Raw genomic sequence first — 20,000 nt, forward strand, 5'->3', positions numbered from 1 at the left:
ATGTTGACTATATAGAAAAAGTCACATGGGTATAATCGAATACAGCTTAAATATGTGACTTTTAGAGAAGGAGGGTAATTAGGGCAATCCAGCCGTTCCGAGAACAAACCTCGTCTTTTAGGATAAAGTTCTCCCCGAGCAGGAATTGAATCCGCGACTTAACTGCGCGAACTGACTGGGCTGGCACTGGGCGAATCCGCTAACTAGGCAAAGACATTAGGCAAATCCGCTAACTGGGCTGGCATAAAAATGAAACTGTCAGCCTAGTTAGCTTGGAGGGTAGCGCGTCTGCCTTGTGAGCGCTAGGTCGCGGGTTTGATTCCCGCCCAGGGCGGATTTTTATCCTACACGGATAAGGATTGTCTTTCCTTCTCTCTTCGCTTTCGGGACGATAAAACCTTGCTAGTTGCGGTTCAATCTATCAAACCTCTTCATAAAAATGAAACTTACTAAATAGAGTGATAGCAGCATACACGCCCAAACCGTAGAAAGCATTGGGCTGATTCAGAGGTGACTTCTCTCCCAAATATTTGCTCACCAAACCAAATCCTTTGATGTGTCTGGGGGGAAAAGAAGAGAAAGCTTGGTTATGACGAGATTCGAGATTCACTAAATGACTAATGACTTCATTTGAGAATTTAATATTTTTTTCTTTATTTAATTTTTATCCTTTTTTTTTCTACGATATATGTATAGGTCAGGGATTTCCAACTTCCCTGTGTATGCGGGGCACATGCTATATTGGCAGGTACTTCACGGGCCTCATGTACAGGGAGTAGGCCCGTATGCAGGATTTTGTTGAGGGGAGGGGGAATGCTCCACAATTATTCGGAGTCCACCCCATAGTAAAAAAGCAAAAATGAAGCCCAAGGGGGCCCACCCAAAACACTTCGTGGAACTTGGCCACTACTTGGAAATCACTGATGTTGTTGTTGTAGCGGCTTTAGCTTTCGCCGAATGGCGATAGCAGAATAAAGAAAAGATGTCTTTTTGTATCTGCTATACACCGGGATGATGGTCTCTAGCTCTAGCCATGTTACATTGGCTCGCTCGTCCTGAACCGCAGTCAACCATCGTGAGAACTTGTACTTGGTCTTTAAAAGCAGAGAGAACCCTTTGAGGAACTGCCAGCTTGCTAGGCTGGTTAGGGTTAGCTGTTCTACTCCCTGATGTGAACTATGAACTGTGAATGGATCTCGTTCTTATAATATAAGATAAGATATTTTGATGACTATTGCCTTTATTGTCACGGCGCGGCGATAAAATCGTAAGAACGGAGCACAAACCATCTATCCAAGATCAAACCATGTTCCTAGGGACACGTTTAACGTCCCCTAGGCAGACAAGGTACCTACTTAGCTAGGAAATCACTGATACAGGTACCTACTTTGAGGTGAGGTAGTTGGTGCAGTTGAACTGGGCATCGATGTTACAGTAGGGGGCGTGTTTGGGGTTCTGCTGAAGGGCCGTACTCACGAAGAAGGCGTACACACACAGCCCAATGCCTGCTAAACTGAGACCTCGGGTGAAGAAGTTGACTACGCCGGTGTTAGCCATGACGCGATCTGGTGGGGAGAAAAGAAATTAATGATAAAGAAGGCGTACACACACAGCCCAATACCTGCTAAACTGAGACCTCGGGTGAAGAAGTTGACTACGCCGGTGTTAGCCATGACGCGATCTGGTGGGGAGAAAAGAAATTAATGATTAGCTTCTACTCAGCGACTTATTAGAGTATAAAGCGACTTAGGACTTACACTCGTATTTATGAACAAGAATGATCGTTCTTAGATCAGTCTCAAGTCAAAATTGACCAATCAAATGCCTTGAGACTATGCTTGGCACGAACTTAAGAGCCAGCATTTTGTTCATAAATATGGGTGCTAGACTTAGACTTTGGGCATTGTGTCAATCTCCAGCGACGAAAGTAGTTACTTTGAAGTTTGAAAACAACAGTCACTGACGTTAGGTCCGTTGCGCACATTGGAAGCGTAGGTAGTCGCCGGAAAAACCAAAGCTATGAAAATAATAAAGACTCTCTGTTTGGTTTTCAGACTACTATTACGCGCTACTGAAAGTCACGCCAGTACGCTTCCGTTGCGTGTGATAAGAATGTGGTTGCTTGGTTAGTTTCTGAATGGGTGACGACCATGTGACGACTATCTTGGCAACAGCGTGCTGCAGGCTGTTTCCGACCCCACTCAGGCCGGGTGAAGTTAATGTGAGAAGGCGGGTTGTCGCCGAGTGGAGGATAAAACTCCCCTCACTTAAAACCTCAGCAGTTTAAACCTACAGTGACGTTAAAGCTTTATCAAACGAAAAAGTAGGTGTTTTTTAATACACATACCGGAAGAGGTTTGATAGAGAGAACTGTTGCAACGGAGGCCTTATCGTCCCTAATTCAAAGGAAGACAGGATAGGAAAAAGCCAGCCGTTCCGAAAACGAACCTTATCAGGATAAGGTTCGCCCCGCAATCCACGCATGCTTACTGGGACTTGGCTTAGCGCACCACCACAGCTGTGTGCTCAGAATACATGCATATATACCTATTATATATGTAGGAAACATAATTATATGTACATAACTACTAGCTACCTATTATGTAAATACCTACAACCCATTATTTATTTACGCACTTTCTACGCACCGTTGTAAATATGAAAATATTTTCCTTGCTAACTCAAAATAAACTCTTGGAAAACTAACTGTAATAATAATTTTCGCTTCACTTTTTCATCAGTAGTGGTAGTCGTCAGTCGATAATTTTGGAAATAGTAACGCTCATGTTTTCAAAGTTGGCGACACTGATAAAATAAAAAATAAATAAAAACAACAAATATCGAAATCGAAAATCTGAATTCTGAATTTCGCGTTCCCGTCTCGAAAAGTATTCGAAGAATTTACGTTTTTAATTCACGATTTTATTGAATTCCAGTTTAATTATTGAAAAAATAACTTAAAAAACGTCCCCCGGATTTAATTCCTTTTATTTTATTTCCTTAAAATCCTTTTCTTGGTAAGAAAAAAATTGATAAAAACGTCAGGTCTCAGCCATTTTAATTCGACTGAGATTTGGCATCACTGTAAATATTGTGTATTCCTCTCATGTCTAGAAGAAGTATAAATTTATTTATTTTTTTCCAATAATTTTCTTCTCAAAATATTTCTTCCTTTATCTCTTCGGATTCTTCATTTTGTGATAAATTCATCCGTTGTTCGTCTTCGCGAGTGAGTAATTTGATAGTTTAATTTGATCAAGTCGAATTTACTTAGTCGGTTTTCAGTGAGCCCTGTCCAAAGTGCAGTGCAATTGCTTATCTGTCAATTTCTTGCTCATGAATTTTTCATGACAAATTATATACCGCCAACCGCAGCACCTATCTCAACCAAACGTTTCGTGTCGCATCCTTGTCACATTTGACATCTATATACCAAATTTCAAGTCTCTAGCTCTTACCGTTCTCGAGATATTTTGTTTACAGACAGACAGACACACACACACGGACCAATGGTTGAAACATTGGATTTAGGCTCTAGGGACCTCAAAACGTGTTTTGGCACTAAAAACTGACCATCGAAATTTTGACCCGATTACATTTAATTACTTTCCTTCCTACAGGATAAGGAAAGTAAAAACCTCTTTTTAGCCCCTTGTCTCCTTCAAACTTTTCTTCAACCCATTGCGTCCTCATTTCAGACTTCCATCAAGCACTGCGGATGCAAGTACGGGAAGCTGACGCTAGGCGTAGAACCGCCAGACAAGAAGCCCCCAGTGGCGCCCTCCAGTGGCCATGGCAAGAACTCACAGAGTAGTGGCGGAGGGTCGCATGTCCTGGACACGAAGATCAAAGTGGAGGCCACTGCGTCACCACTGCATGTAAGTGAAAATTTAAATCATGATACCATGAAATAAGGTCGCCTCTGTGGCTGAGTGGTCAAGAGCGCCGACTCTCGACCTGGAGGTGCTGGGTTCGGATCCCGGCCAGGGCGGACATTTTAACTAGACTTTTCCGTTCTCAAGGTATTTTTTTACTTTCCTTATCCTATAGGAAGGAAAGTAATGTAATCGGGTCAAATTTTCGATGGTCAGTTTTTTGTGCCAAAACACGTTTAAAGGAAAGTAATGTAATCGGGTCAAATTTTCGATGGTCAGATTTTTGTGCCAAAACACGTTTATTGAGGTCCCTAGAGCCTAAATCCAAAGTTTCAGCCATTAGTCCGTGTGTGTGTCTGTCTGTAAACAAAATATCTCGAGAACGGTAAGAGTCCGTGTGTGTGTCTGTCTGCAAACAAAATATCTCGAGAACGGTAAGAGCTAGAGACTTGAAATTTAGTATGTATCATTCAAATGTGACAAGGATGCGACACGAAACTTTTGGTCAAGACCGGTGCAACGCTTGGCGGCATTTTACCGCTTTTTGACGGTTTTCGGTGTAATTTAACAATATCTCGGGAACGGTATAAGCTAAAATTTATTTATTTTTTTCCAATAATTTTCTTCTCAAATATTTCTTCCTTTATCTCTTCGAATTCTTCATTTTGTGATAAATTCATCCGTTGTTCGTCTTCGCGAGTGAGTAATTTGATAGTTTAATTTGACCAAGTCGAATTTAGTCGGTTTTCAGTGAGCCCTGTCCAAAGTGCAGTGCAATTGCTTATCTGTCAATTTCTTGCTCATGAATTTTTCATGACAAATTACCTTCAGTTTGGTGGATGCAGTGTAATAAATTTCAAGATTCTGTGCTAAAGATAATGAAAGAAAAAAAGACGAAGCTGGTGGCATCATTTCAAAGGCATTTGCTTCTTATCAGTGTAGGAAATCGAGATTTTCCCCCGTTAATGTGAAAATACTTTACCGTTTGAATACTGCTGTAGGTATTTCATTGGGTATGTACCTAGCTACTGAATTCAAGTAAAATTAGGAATTAATTATAATTATTGTCAATACCCAAGTAATACCTAATTAATTTAGTATTTCAGTATCCATTTGAAAGCAATAGGTACTGTAGATAATCTCATGTGAAAATTTCTATTGTAAGTTTTTAACAAATATTTGCCATTCAATGTTTGACCGATGATATTGATTGGGAGGAACCAATCCTCAGAAACTGACCACTTTAATTTTGGGGTAAGGAGTTGATCAAGGCCTAATGTCACAGCCACTTTTTAGTTTTACCTAACTCTTTTCAGCCCAGTACTTGGAGGTCTATTCCTAGCCCCAATTCCTAAATGAAAAAGATTGTACCCAAATACAAGCTACTTTTGAATAAATGATAGGAAAATCCTAAAGAAAAGCTTCTCGATAAAGAATTTTGAATTCACAACAGCATCCTTTTCTGAAATAGTTTAGTGGTTAATAGGGCTAAGTACTTTACCTGGTAAATAGAAAGTTGTAGGTTCAATGCCAGTCAAGTCATGAACTTCTAAATCTTCTACTTATTTGAGGCTTTATTTCATACACAAAAATCCCACTGAGGCTCAGGTATAGGGCCAAACAAACCTACAAGTTGGGTTAAGATTATAAAAATATCTATTTGAGGCTTTGACCTTGTAATAATGGACCTCTAAGGGCTAGGTGGGAGAGAATACTGGGTTACCCTCCAGTTAATATTAGGTCTGTTTTTCATTCCTACGCCGCATCAATGTGGCGTCAACTTGATGTTCACTCTGAGTCAGGAGACAAACATGATGACATCTAATGGAGAAATCACGAAACATTTTACAATATGGCGGAACCTGAAGCTACTCGAGACTCGTATCAGGGATTTAGGACACAGCGTTGACGCAAAAGTAGGGGAAGTGGAATGAAAAACACGTGTCACTTCATGTCGGGTTCGCATCACACCCACGTCGGAATGAAAAACAGACCTATTTATTCCCAAAGATCATTGATTATAAAATATCACTGAAAATTGTGACAACATTCTTAGATTTAGTGCTAGTAGGTAGGATGGTTGTTAGGTAGACAGGCAGGCATGTAGTAGAAGGAACTTCTTAATTATTAAATTTCACTTTCTCTTGATGCACAACTTGAGGTCTGTGGTTACAGGAATGCATTAAAATTGTATAATAAGCAATGAGTAAAGTAGGTAGGTATCTAGAAAGAAAATATCTCAAGATTTAAATTCAGGAGGTAGGTAAGTAGCTGCCTATGTACAGTCGATAAAAAAAAAAAAAAATAAATGACAGTGATTATGATTACCATATTAAGCATTAACCCCACCCATTGTTATTTGTTAATTTGAAGTCATTAGAGTTTATTGAGTAAAAATCAAAGTACCTAGGTACATATTTAGCCCAAAGGTTTTGTAAAGTATGTTAATGTAGTACCTAGTTATTTAAGGTTGCAATTGAAACCTACTTACTTACCTACTCTTTTTAACTTTTGTTTTTACCCAGTTAATTGAGCAAGTACTTACCTAAGTTAGTTGTTGAAATGCTTTTTCAAAGTTAGAAATCAAGTAAGCTATAAAGTCCATACCTCTAAGTAGAATTAATTTCTTATTGTTCTATCTTCATTTAAGCCCCAAACATAACTTAAAGTGATCAGCCTCTAAACTTTCAACATGAAAGGTAAAACCTTTAATTAAAAACATTTTCATTGTAAGTAGTTATTGTTTCGAAAGGTACCTACTATCTACCTATTACACCTTATTTGAGTTGCTAATGATTGATTTGATTTCAGTTTCATACTACTTAAATATGAGAATATAATTACACAGCATACCTAATACCCATACAAACTCAGTAGCTGTAACCTGTAAAAATTAAATCTTAGGTAACAATGCAATCAAGAAAAACGAAAAATGAGTTACCTCCATTGGAGGTAGAAGGTACATTTCTTGTTTAATTTTTATAAAAGAACTCTAACAAAAAGCTCTCCACAAATAGAGTTGTAAATTAACAAAGTGCTGTGATACTTGTAGTTCCAGACTGTGAAGTGGGGCTCGTCTAAGTGGGAAACCTGGATAACTGGGAAAAAAATCGTGGCCCCTTCATGGCAACCTCTCTAGTAGGACACTTTTTTAACTGGGAAACCTGGATAAGCGGGAAAAAATTGTCGGTCCCTTGGATTCCCACTTAGGCAGGTTCGACCGTAGTTGTATTCGGTTATGTGATTTTTTTTCACTTTCCTTGTCCTATAGGAAGGAAATCCTATCTAATATCTATATAAAAAAGAATACCTATGTGTGTGTTCGAACTTTATATGCCTGGCCAAACTGTTCATCCGATTGCTATGAAACTTTGTCAACTTATTGCTTGCACTCCCGTGAAGGTTATAGGCTATTTTCCGGTTCGTTTTTGTTAAACTATACGCCGAGCGCAAGATCACTAAATGGATGAGTGGCATGAACGGCCATGCCTTAAGGATTTATTTATTTGATTACACGTACACGCTAAGCATCACGGCCATGTGTGACATTAAGGATTTACTAGCAGAAATCCGGAGCGAAGCGACGGGTTTCGGCTAGTAGGAAATAATGTAATCGGGTCAAATTTTGGATGGTCAGTTTTTAGTGCCAAAACACGTTTTTTTATTTATTTATTTTTATTTTTTAATAGTCAACATGGCTGAACCAATGAGATTGCGAGATTCCGCTTCGTGGAGCAAAGCGGAATCTCATTGGTTCAGCCATTATTTATTTATTTTACAAATTAACGGGGGTAACCCCATGTTTATTAACGGGGGTAACCCCATGTTAACGGGGGTAACAGCCATGTTGACTATATAGAAAAAGTCACATGGGTATAATCGAATACAGCTTATGTGACTTTTAGAGAAGGAGGGTAATTAGGGCAATCCAGCCGTTCCGAGAACAAACCTCGTCTTTTAGGATAAAGTTCTCCCCGAGCAGGAATTGAATCCGCGACTTAACTGCGCGAACTGACTGGGCTGGCACTGGGCGAATCCGCTAACTAGGCAAAGACATTAGGCAAATCCGCTAACTGGGCTGGCATAAAAATGAAACTGTCAGCCTAGTTAGCTTGGAGGGTAGCGCGTCTGCCTTGTGAGCGCTAGGTCGCGGGTTTGATTCCCGCCCAGGGCGGATTTTTATCCTACACGGATAAGGATTGTCTTTCCTTCTCTCTTCGCTTTCGGGACGATAAAACCTTGCTAGTTGCGGTTCAATCTATCAAACCTCTTCATAAAAATGAAACTTACTAAATAGAGTGATAGCAGCATACACGCCCAAACCGTAGAAAGCATTGGGCTGATTCAGAGGTGACTTCTCTCCCAAATATTTGCCCACCAAACCAAATCCTTTGATGTGTCTGGGGGGGAAAAGAAGAGAAAGCTTGGTTATGGCGAGATTCGAGATTCACTAAATGACTTCATCCGAGAATTTAATATTTGTTTCTTTATTTAGTTTTTATCCTTTTTTTTTCTACGATAGGTATACGTCAGGGATTTCCAACTTCCCTGTGTGTATGCGGGGCACATGTTATATTGGGAGGTGCTTCACGGGCCTCATGTACAGGGGAGTAGGCCCGTATGCAGGATTTTGTTGAGGGGAGGGGGTATGCTCCTCATATTCGGAGTCCACCCCATAGTAAAAGAGCAAAAATGAAGCCCAAGGGGGCCCACCCAAAACAGTTCGTGGAACTTGGCCACTACTTGGAAATCACTGATGTTGTTGTTGTTGTTGTTGTAGCGGCTTTAGCTTTCGCCGAATGGCGATAGCAGAATAAAGAAAAGATGTCTTTTTGTATCTGCTATACACCGGGATGATGGTCTCTAGCTCTAGCCATGTTACATTGGCTCGCTCGTCCTGAACCGCAGTCAACCATCGTGAGGACTTGTACTTGGTCTTTAAAAGCAGAGAGAACCCTTTGAGGAACTGCCAGCTTGCTAGGCTGGTTAGGGTTAGCTGTTCTCCTCCCTGTTTATAGTCCCACAGCCAGACGCTAGTCTTCTCTCCGTTTAACGTCCCCTAGGCAGACAAGGTACCTACTTAGCTAGGAAATCACTGATACAGGTACCTACTTTGAGGTGAGGTAGTTGGTGCAGTTGAACTGGGCATCGATGTTACAGTAGGGGGCGTGTTTGGGGTTCTGCTGAAGGGCCGTACTCACAAAGAAGGCGTACACACACAGCCCAATACCTGCTAAACTGAGACCTCGGGTGAAGAAGTTGACTACGCCGGTGTTAGCCATGACGCGATCTGGTGGGGAGAAAAGAAATTAATGATTAGCTTCTACTCAGCGACTTATTAGAGTATAAAGCGACGTAGACTTAGACTTTGGGTATTGCGTCAGTCCCCAGCGACGAAAGTACCTACTTTGAAGTTTGAAAACAACAGTCACTGACTTTAGGTCCGTTGCGCACATTGGAAGCGTATAGTCGCCGGAAAAACCAAAGCTATGAAAATAATAAAGAATCTCTGTTTGGTTTTCAGACTACTAATACGCGCTACTGAAAGTCACGCCAGTGCCCTATAACACCAAAGTATGGAAAAGTATTTACAATTCCATATTTCGATCTAATTCGTCCAAATTCAAAATTCTGCTTTTCCATTGGCTATTACACTACTTGTAAGATACTTTTCCATACTTTGGTAATATGAGGCCCAGTACGCTTCCGTTGCGTGTGATAAGAATGTGGTTGCTTGGTTAGTTTCTGAATGGGGGTGACGACCATGTGACGACTATCTTGGCAACAGCGTGCTGCAGGCTGTTTCCGGCTCCACTCAGGCCGGGTGAAGTTAATGTGAGAAGGCGGGTTGTCGCCGAATGGAGGATAAAAGTCCCGTCAGCCGTCACTTAAAACCTCAGCAGTTTAAACCTACAGTGACGTTAAACCTTTATCAAACGAAAAAGTAGGTGTTTTTTTAATACACATACCGGAAGAGGTTTGATAGAGAGAACCGTTGCAACGGAGGTCTTATCGTCCCCAATTCAAAGGAAAACAGGATAGGAAAAAGCCAGCCGTTCCGAGAACGAACCTTATCAGGATAAGGTTCGCCCCGCAATCCCTGCATGCTTACTGGGACTTGGCTTAGCGCACCACCACAGCTATGTGCTCAGAATACATGCATTATATATGTAGGTAACATAATTATATGTACCTACATAACTAATAGCTACCTATTATGTAAGTACCCATTATTTATTTACGCACTTTCTACGCACCGTTGTAAATATGAAAATATTTTCCTTGCTAACTCAAAATAAACTCTTGGAAAACTAGGCAAAAGCCAGCCTAGTTAGCTTGGTGGGAAGCACGTCTGCCTTTTAAACACTAGGTCGCGGGTTCGATTCCGGCCCGGGGCGGATTTTATCCTACATTGATAACGTTCGTATCGGAACGGCTAGTGTCTGTGGCTTTCTCCAATCTTTCCTTCTCTCTTTGCTTTCTGGACGATGAGACCTTAGCAGATACGTTATCTCTTTAGGACAGTTACCTTTATCTAACTTACATGAACATTCAGCTTGTATAGAAAGTGTAGTTTCTACTTCGGCACTTGGACTGGGATGGGATATGGGATGTACCTTATTGACTACATACTTGGGGAGGTACGAGTACCAACAAACTATTATAAGTATCTATAGCAAAAGTAATGGAATGAAAACAGAAATTACCTACATATGTAGGTAGGTACCTTGTTCTGGGTGAAAACTACGACATAGTCGAAATGGGTGAAACTCAAGACTTAATTTATTCTGGGGAAATGAAAGCAGACATTACCTTATTCTGTGGGGAAGCTACGAAACAGTCCAAAATAATATGAAGTACTTTACCTTATTCTAAGCGAAGTACTCTTCCAAAGGACGGTCAAACTTTTCCGTACACAATCGGGCCAACTGGTAGGAAGCCGGGGCTGGAAAATCGTACAAAAGAGGCCACAAAATCGTACTCCTGCTGGTCAGGAAAGTCGTTTCTCTGAAACTGATCCGGTGAAATTCAACGTTTCTGTGAGATTCTTTCGGTGAGATTCCGTGTTTGTTGGGACGCGTTGGAAGTCTCAATGGTTGGAAGGTTTACACGTAGCACGGCTTCGGATTTGTTTACGTTTTTTTACACGATTACGTGTTTATCTCTGCCCCCCCCCTCTCTCTCTACTATACCGGCCCCCCCCCCCCTCCCCAACACTCTATCATCTCTCTCTCTCTCTCTCTCTCCTCTCTTGTTGACTCTGGACAGGTTTGGGTAGGGGGGGCTGGGAGAGAGAGAGAGAGAGAGAGGGGGGGGCAGAGGGGCAGAGACGACAGAAGTGTGTATGTTGTACCTACCTATCATGCTCATGCAGCAGCCTTACTCAACCTGTTTTTAGAGCAACCTCTGAGTGGGTATCACACTAGGCTTGTATTCCGGAGGTCCCGGGTTCGATTCTCGGTGGGGTCGAAGTTTTTTCAGCTCTGTGCTTGGAGTTCGGGGTGCACTGAGCCTCGTGAGGACAATTGAGTAGCAACCAGTGGCGGCATTACCACAGAGTAAAAGTAAAAGAAAACAAGAAGAATTTTAGATATAGGTACCTACATAAGACATGTAGATAGTTTTATTTCTGTTTTGATACATAATTATGTATTACGTCATTCATACATACGTAGAATTACCCAGAAGACATTTTTTCAAAGCAGGACATTTTTCTAAATCGTAAATTTGTCCAAAATTCAAATAGGTAGGTACCAAGTTAAACAACAATATTGTCGATATGAAAGGACGTTATTGTAGTTAAAGTCTCAGCTTAGGCAAAAGAATCTGAGTGAGGTCTAGGTACAGTTCACAGAACCACTAGTAGGTAGAAAAGGTTCGGATTTTGTCTATTTGCATAGCCTATATCTATGCAATCTACGCCCTACTATAAGGTTATTACGGCTTTTCGGCTTCTACGCGCTACTAAAAATCGTCCGTCTACGTTTCTAGTGTGTGACAAGCCTTGGATTTTCAGGCGGCATCGCGCGACTGTGGGCTATTAGAAGTTCTAGTCTAGAATTGCATACGGTGGATCACTCAAATGTGGCCCGTGGCCCGCGGGAACCAAAGGTTGAGAACAGCTGCCTTAGAGAATAGATAGAGGAGGGGGGTCTGGGATTGAGATTAGGGGAAGAGGATGGATGTCTATTATCGTCGCTGGAGGAACAGAAATACTTATCAATGGATGGAGGAACAAAAGTGCCTATCAACCGAGAGGAGTGGATACGGCCGTAAAAGATGGGCATTTTTTCAACAGTTTTTTATTTTTTTACTTTCTATTTTTTTTTTTTTTTTTTTTTTTTTACCCGATTTCCTTACTTTCCTTCCTATTTACTTTCTATTTTTTTTTTTTTTTTTTTTTTTTGACCCGATTACATTACTTTCCTTCCTATAGGATAAGGAAAGTAAAAAAGAGAAAAGTAAGTAGGTACCTATCCAATAATAGTTCGCGGGTTTGGTTCAGCGAACTTTATCTAGCCTAGGTATGTAGGTAGCGCGGTCAAACTTTCTTGACTTGGCGGGGCGGAGCGCTACCGCGCTCCTTAATAACCTTGATAAATAAAATTGATAAGACTTTTTTTTTCAGAAGTTTGATAGAAGGAACTGTAATAACGTAGGTCTTATCGTCCCGAAAGCGAACAGAGAAGGAAGACAGGATAGGAGAAAGTCAGCCGTTCCGAGAACGAACCTTATCTGTTTCGGATAAGATCCGTCCCGGGCGGGAATCGAATCCGCGGCCTGGCGCTTAACAAGGCAGACGTACGTGCTAACAACCAAGCTAACTAGACTGGCTGGTAGGATAAGGAAATAAAAAAAATGCTAAATAGGAAGGTAGGTAGGTATCTTCATGGTATCTTTGGACCGGTTAATAAAATCTTTGGAGGTGAATGACCTCGGTCTCAAAACCGGATCGAGAAAGTAACAAAAAATCGAGCGAAAGAGTTGTGCGATCTCTCAGATTACGGTGATTGGCCTTTCTCAAAACTTACAGCTGTGTTGAGGAAGACTAGAAGACGCATTTTTTTTTTTTTTACAAATTTAGAGATACTTAGGTAGGTACCTATTTATTTTTTCAGCCAAGATTTACAACAGAAGAGGCATTCTAATTTCAATCCAGAATTCTACATTGGGTGCAGCTATAAAATATCTAAAATTTGTTCACCTAAATCCCGGATTGAAAAAAATCTGAAAAAGTAAAATAGGTAGGTACCTAGGTAATATGAGGAAGAGGTGCGTACGTGAGTGAGCAGGAGATCGTAATGAACTGGGAGAACTGGCAACAGCGCAAACACGTTTTTGCTACTGGTAAATCCCAGATTGAAAAAAATCTGAAAAAGTTGAAATATGAGGAAGAGGTGCGTACGTGAGTGAGCAGGAGATCGTAATGAACTGGGAGAACTGGCAACAGCGCAAACACGTTTTTGCTACTGCAGGTTAGCCACCGTGAGAAAAAGTTACTAGGGAAATAAAGGAGGTGGAGAGGAGTGGATAAGATACCGGTGTAAAAGTTTGTGCCAAGTTTTTTTCCATCTTGATCTTGATGGATGCCTCTGTAACTGTTTTTTTTTTCTTCAATAAACAGGTAGGTATGAAAAAAGGGTCTTATCGTTGCGAAATCGAGGAGAGAAGGAGGACAGGATAGGACAAAGAGAGCCGTTCCGAGAACGAACTTCATCTGTAAGGGACAGTGGTTCTCAACCTTTTCGGGCTTGTGAACCTTTTTGACATTCCGAAAAACCCAAGAGCCATGGAAATCGTACTTTTGGGAATTTTTACTTTCTATTATTTTCTACATACCTACCATAAAAAATGAGATCGTTACCCACTTGAAATGACCTCATCACCAAATTTCGATTCGCGATCCAAAGGTTGAAAACCACTAGTTTAAAATAAATTTCGCCTCTGACCGGAATCGAACCCAAGACCAAGACCCAATGGTAAACTGTTACATATTTAAGAAAAAAACAAAAAATAATAATAATAAAAATGTCCTTAATAATTTTCGCTTCACTTTTTCATCAGTAGTGGTAGTCGTCAGTCGATAATTTTGGAAACAGTAACGCTCATGTTTTCAAAGTTGGCGACACTGATAAAATAAAAAATAAATAAAAACAACAAATATCGAAATCGAAAATCTGAATTCTGAATTTCGCGTTCCCGTCTCGAAAAGTATTCGAAGAATTTACGTTTTTAATTCACGATTTTATTGAATTCCAGTTTAATTATTGAAAAAATAACTTAAAAAACATCCCCCGGATTTAATTCCTTTTATTTTATTTCCTTAAAATCCTTTTCTTGGTAAGAAAAAAATTGATAAAAACGTCAGGTCTCAGCCATTTTAATTCGACTGAGATTTGGCATCACTGTAAATATTGTGTATTCCTCTCATGTCTAGAAGAAGTAAATTTATTTATTTTTTTCCAATAATTTTCTTCTCAAATATTTCTTCCTTTATCTCTTCGAATTCTTCATTTTGTGATAAATTCATCCGTTGTTCGTCTTCGCGAGTGAGTAATTTGATAGTTTAATTTGATCAAGTCGAATTTACTTAGTCGGTTTTCAGTGAGCCCTGTCCAAAGTGCAGTGCAATTGCTTATCTGTCAATTTCTTGCTCATGAATTTTTCATGACAAATTACCTTCAGTTTGGTGGATGCAGTGTAATAAATTTCAAGATTCTGTGCTAAAGATAATAATAGAAAAAAGACGAAGCTGGTGGCATCATTTCAAAGGCATTTGCTTCTTATCAGTGTAGGAAATCAAGATTTTCCCAGTTAATGTGAAAATACTTTACCGTTTGAATACTGCTGTAGGTATTTCATTGGGTATGTAGCTACTGAATTCAAGTAAAATAATGAAGTACCTAATTATAATTAAGTCACCACCTAACTAGTAATTAATTTATTATTTCAGTACCCATATGAAAACAATATTGTAGATAAGGCCATGAGAAAGTTTCCATTGCAAGTTTTAACCAATATTTACCATCCAATGTTTTACTGATGATATTGATTGGGAGGAACCAATTCTCAGAAGCTGACCATTTTAATTTTGGGGTAAGGAGTTGGTCAAGGCCTAATGTCGGTACTTGTGCAGAATTCACGTCCGTGGAATATTGCTACCAAAGGAACTGGCACAAACAAGCAGTGACTAGTGTTATTATAGGGTTAGGTTAAATGCAAGAAGGAGTTTTCACAATTAGATCAGTGATTAGTGTTATTATAGGGTTAGGTTAAATACAAAAAGGAGCTTTTCTTTTCCATGGATGTGACTTCTACATAATTACCAAAACAAGGTTGTACCCAAGTAAGTACAAGTCACTTTTGAATATGATAGCAAAGAATAAAGAAAGGCTTCTGATAAAGAACTCCTAAGAAAACTGGGTTACCCTTCAGTTAGTCTTATATTTATTACAAAAGATCATTGATAGTAAGATGTAATTGAAAAGTGTGACAATATTCTTAGATTCAGTGCTAGTAGGTACTGTAGAATGGTACATAGGTAGGCAGGTAAGTAGGTACCAGAAAGAACTTATTAATTGTTAGATTTCACTTTCTCTTGATGCAAAACTTGAGGTCTGTGGTCACAAGAATGCATCAAAATTGTATAATAAGTAATGAATAAAGGATCTAGGAAGAAGAAATCTCAAAATTTAAATTCAGGAGGTACTTAAGTAGGTACCTACCTTCAATCAATAAAAAAAGATTAAATTATAGTAATTATGATTACCATATTAGGCATTAACCCTACCTATGGTTATTTGTTAATTTGAAGTCATTAGAGTTTTTTTTTTTTTTTTTTTGTAAAAATCAAAGTAGCCCATTTTTTTATAAAGTAAATGTGGTATTTAGGGTTGAGAGACCTACTCATTTTAACTCTTGTATTTGCCCAGTTAATTCAGCAGGTACCTAAGTAAGGTCAACACCAATGGTCTTTTATAATGCAAAAAAATTAAGTAATAAAGTTCATACCCTAAAGAGGATTAATTTTTTATTGACCTCTCTTCATTTAAACCCCAAACATACATTAAATTGGTCAGTCTCTAAACTTTTACCATAAAAGGTACCTAAAACCTTTAAATAAAAACATTGTCATTGTAAGTAGTACCTACTACCTGCCCATTACACTTTATTTGAGTTTCTAATCATTGATTTGATTTCAGTTTTTCATTCTAAACATGAGAATATAATTGCATGACATACCTAATACCCATACAAACTCAGTAGCTGTAACCTGTAAAAATTAAATCTTAGGTAACAATGCAATCAAGAAAAACGAAAAATGAATTGTACGCCTTAGGGATGTCGGGAAAGAGTTGTGCCTCTCAAAGCTTCCTCTGCCCCCAGTGGTGGAGGAGGGGGAAAGCAATCTCTGGATCGAGCCGGATCTCACGAGAGACTTAGTGATGTAAGTATACGCCGGGTTGGGTGGCCGAGTACGCCTTAGGGATGATATTTGTACGCCTTAAGGAATACGAGTAGATGAAAATTAAAAGTAAAGGAAGCACTTAGTAATGCTGTGATACTCACTGAAGTTATGAAGAAGCTCTCTGCTTTACAACCAAGAATTTATGATTTGATGTTTATTTTTACTTTCTATTACTACAGTATAGCGAGCTTTTCTAGTAGGTAATGAAAGTATTGCAATCGGTCCAAATTTTTAATAACGTTGTACTTCTTGTTATGTTTACAGACAAGTTCCCGTTGCAGTTCCGGCAAAGGCTATATCGTAAGTATACATTTTTTTTTTCTTTTAAATAGGTAAATAATAGAAGCTAGTACTCGTTACCCGTCCAGTTTAAAGCCACGGGCAACGTAGCTTAACTCTAATGTCTAGAGATCTTTATACATTTCTTGTTTAATTAATTTTTATAAAAGAACTCTAACAAAAAGCTCTCCACAAATAGAGTTGTAAATTAACAAAGTGCTGTGATACTTGTAGTTCCAGACTTGTTCAGTGAAGTTCAGTGCAAGAGGTTATTGTGATAAATGGAGACGTGTCACAAATATAAGTGGGTAACAAAGCGTCACAAGTGATACCCAGTGTACCTTGTGTTTAGAGTCAATTTTGTCTTGTGAGACTTTTCTGTCCTACAAGTGTGATACCCATCTTGTTGCAAGAGGTTACTGTGATAAATGGAGTTTAATGGAGATGTGTCACAACTATAAGTGGGTAACAAAGAGTCACAAGTGATACCCAGTGTACCTTGTGTTTAGAGTCAATTTTGTCTTGTGAGACTTTTCTGTCCTACAAGTGTGATACCCATCTTGTTTCCCATTCTGTGTTTATTCTACACTGTGAGACTGTCCAGTCCCAGCAAGAAATTAATTCTTCTGTCCACTACTTTACCTTGTGAAACTTTTCTTCCGGGAGTCCTGTCTGTCGCACATACTCAGTTGCAAGGTGCAAGGCAAGTGTTGCATCTCTGTCGTGTGGACATGAGGGTGCACCGCGACTTGCACCACCGTCGTTCGTGCCGCAATGGAAGAACTAACGCGACAGCGGAATCGTAGACGCGAGCGCGCGCAGCGGATGCAAGCGGCGAAATTGGAGAAGCAGCAACTGCAGCAGCACGCGTCGCGGATTGGTCGCGTTCCCGGGGGCGACGAGAGTGGGGAAGATGAAAGTCCGATCGGCAAAGTTCGGCCGCCGCCGCCCAGTCGACGGAAAAAGCCGAAGTCAGCCGCAGGAGGAAAAGGCGAAGCTGCGTCTTCCAGCGAGCGTGCCGTTGGCCGAGTGGTTTCAGGGACTTCGGGCGAGCGTGCCTTTAGCCGAGTGGTTCCCTCGGGGACTTCCGGTGAGCGTGCCGGCGGGAAAGTGGGTCAGAGTGCCGCTAGCAGAGGGGTCCAGGGATCTTCTAGCAATGGAGTGCCAGTTATCAAGCAGGAGATTAAGCCCAATATCAAGGAGGAAGAGTTTGAAGAGGATTGTATTGATGGATTTGCCATTCTATCTTTCACAAGCTACGAGGAGCTTGAGGTAAGAAAATTAAACTCTCTTTCCCCTAGATAACTTTATTGAGAAATCAAACTACCTAAACTCTGGATTATGCCCACCACACACGTTCAAGTATGCTTGACAGGTGGCTTGTCAAGCAAGAAGCTTGAAACATGTGTGGCGGAATTATTGCCAGGCAACAGGCAGACTGAAATGCCGCCTGAAAATTGAATCATTCAACCTGCCTGTTATTGCGAGCCACACAGGTTCCAAGCATATTTGAACTGGTGTGGGGCGTTAGAATAGAAAAGATACCTATACCTTGTTTATCCTGCCCAAATAGGACTGAAAAGTTCCTTTACTCCAGCAGTCTAAACAAGGTCTCATATACCTACTTACATACGAGTATTTGATGTGAAAATAATTTAATAGTGCATGCCAGAGTTTGAGATGACGTTTTCCCCCACACGTTTAAACACCAACCATGCAGAGCGTTGCTTAACTTCACGGTTCCATGTGCCATTGCTACTGTACAATATGCTACCCAGGGGTTACCTGGTTTTGTTGGGCTTCTTACCTATTTATTGTTGTTTCACTTTTGTTGTACTGCACCTATTGATATACCATGTCAGTGCTTCTCAAAGTTGTCGCCACCGCGGCACACTTTGCCCCCCCCCCCCAAAAAAAATGTTGGTTAAGAAAGAGGAGTGGATAGGATACCGGCGTAAAATTTTGTGCCAAGTTTTTTTCCATCTTGATCTTGATGGATGCCTCTGTAACTGTTTTTTTTTTTCAATAAACAGGTAGGTATGAAAAAAGGGTCTTATCGTTGCGAAATCGAAGAGAGAAGGAGGACAGGATAGGATAAAGAGAGCCGTTCCGAGAACGAACTTCATCCGTAAGGGACAGTGGTTCTCAACCTTTTCGGGCTTGTGACCCTTTTTGACATTCGGAAATTGCACTTTTAGGAATTTTTTTCTACATACCTACCATAAAAATTGAGATCGTTACCCACTTGAAATGACCTCATCACCAAATTTCGATTCGCGATCCAAAGGTTGAAAACCACTAGTTTAAAATAAATTTCATTGATTCCAAGGTCTGTTTATTTTTGAAGAGGTTTGATTGAAGGAACTGTAACTGTTGAGGCCTTATCGTTCCGAAAGAAAGATTGCTACGAAATAAAAACGGCGATGAAACACTCATCTTTTTTCTCCCAAAAAAAAGTCCAATTAAGGTTAGGTAGACAGACCCTTTTTATATGAGAGACTTTAATTTTACAATACATACGTACCTATTGGGTTTTTGAAAAGGGGTCCCGCTTCTTACCCAAGTAAGTAGGTAAGTAATAAAGTATAATTACTTATAAATTTATAACCAAGCCTTTGAAAGCCAGCCGGATTCAAACGTCTGTTTATTTTTGAAGAGTTGAGAGAAGGAAGACAGGATAGGAGAAAGCCAGCCGTTCCGAGAACGAACATTATCCCATCAGGATAAAATCCGCCCCGGGCGGGAATACTTTGGTTGGCCTGCGGTCTTTCCTGATCTCATCAGTTTTGTGACCTTTTTTTATTAAAAAAAAATAAATAAATAAAAAAAAATCTTGCGGCACACAGTTTGAGAAGCACCATATTACGTGAACCCCCGCTGCGGAAGTAGAAATGAAAAGAACGGAGAGATGAAAAGATGTCGGGTTTGAAACGGGAAAGAATTCGAAAATTGAAGGGTGTTTTTTTAAGAAGGGACTGATTGAGAAAATTGAGTTTTGAGTAAACGGATTCAAATGAAGAGGTTTGATTGAAGGAACTGTAACTGTAAGTTGAGGTCTTAAGTATCGTTCCGAAAGAAAGATTGCTAGAGGTCTTATCGTTCCGAAAGGAAGATTGCTACGAAATAAAAAGGGCGATGAAACACTCATCTTTTTTCTCCCAAAAAAAGTCCAATTAAGGTTAGGTAGACAGACCCTTTTTATATGAGAGACTTTAATTTTACAATACTTACGTACTTACCTACCTATTGGGTTTTTGAAAAGGGGTCCCGCTTCTTACCCAAGTAAGTAATAAAGCATAATTACTTATAAATTTATAACCAAGTCTTTGAAAATTCCGCAGTAGTTAGTGGCATTCAAATTCTTCTAAAGCTAGCCT

General features: G+C 40.0%; 3 protein-coding genes across 6 annotated transcripts in view; 1 reads left to right on the plus strand and 2 right to left on the minus strand.

Annotated features, from left to right (window-relative positions):
- LOC103511493 (vitamin K epoxide reductase complex subunit 1-like protein 1) overlaps window positions 1-11,041 on the minus strand; it is a 15,157-nt gene extending 4,116 nt beyond the window's left edge. For 3 of the 4 annotated variants that reach the window (XR_003392156.1, XM_026825245.1, XM_017445013.2), the window contains exons 1-3: window positions 10,742-11,041; window positions 1,388-1,565; window positions 451-560 (exon numbers count right to left, since the gene is read on the minus strand). Coding sequence is in view for 3 of the 4 variants with exons in the window: in XM_026825245.1 (XP_026681046.1) it covers window positions 451-560; window positions 1,388-1,557 (280 nt within the window). In the remaining variant the exon portion in view is untranslated. Of the gene's footprint in view, window positions 1-450; window positions 561-1,387; window positions 1,566-1,621; window positions 1,697-10,741 lie in introns of those variants that run through there. The other variant, XM_017445015.2, reaches the window with a different exon arrangement.
- LOC103511494 (vitamin K epoxide reductase complex subunit 1-like protein 1) lies at window positions 8,122-10,746 on the minus strand. The gene is made up of 3 exons (XM_026825247.1): window positions 10,689-10,746; window positions 8,988-9,165; window positions 8,122-8,275 (listed from the first exon to the last, which is right to left on the minus strand). The coding sequence occupies exons 2-3, from the start codon at window positions 9,155-9,157 to the stop codon at window positions 8,137-8,139; spliced, it is 309 nt and encodes a 102-aa protein (XP_026681048.1). The 5' UTR covers window positions 9,158-9,165; window positions 10,689-10,746; the 3' UTR covers window positions 8,122-8,136.
- Window positions 11,042-16,770: 5,729 nt separating the features above from the next.
- LOC113468391 lies at window positions 16,771-17,964 on the plus strand. Its single transcript, XM_026825244.1, has 2 exons — window positions 16,771-16,891; window positions 17,039-17,964. The coding sequence occupies exon 2, from the start codon at window positions 17,398-17,400 to the stop codon at window positions 17,926-17,928; it is 531 nt and encodes a 176-aa protein (XP_026681045.1). The 5' UTR covers window positions 16,771-16,891; window positions 17,039-17,397; the 3' UTR covers window positions 17,929-17,964.
- The last annotated feature ends 2,036 nt before the right edge of the window (window positions 17,965-20,000 follow it).

The sequence above is a fragment of the Diaphorina citri genome, unplaced genomic scaffold (assembly GCF_000475195.1).
Source record: "Diaphorina citri unplaced genomic scaffold, Diaci psyllid genome assembly version 1.1 scaffold721, whole genome shotgun sequence".
Taxonomy (NCBI): domain Eukaryota; kingdom Metazoa; phylum Arthropoda; class Insecta; order Hemiptera; family Psyllidae; genus Diaphorina; species Diaphorina citri.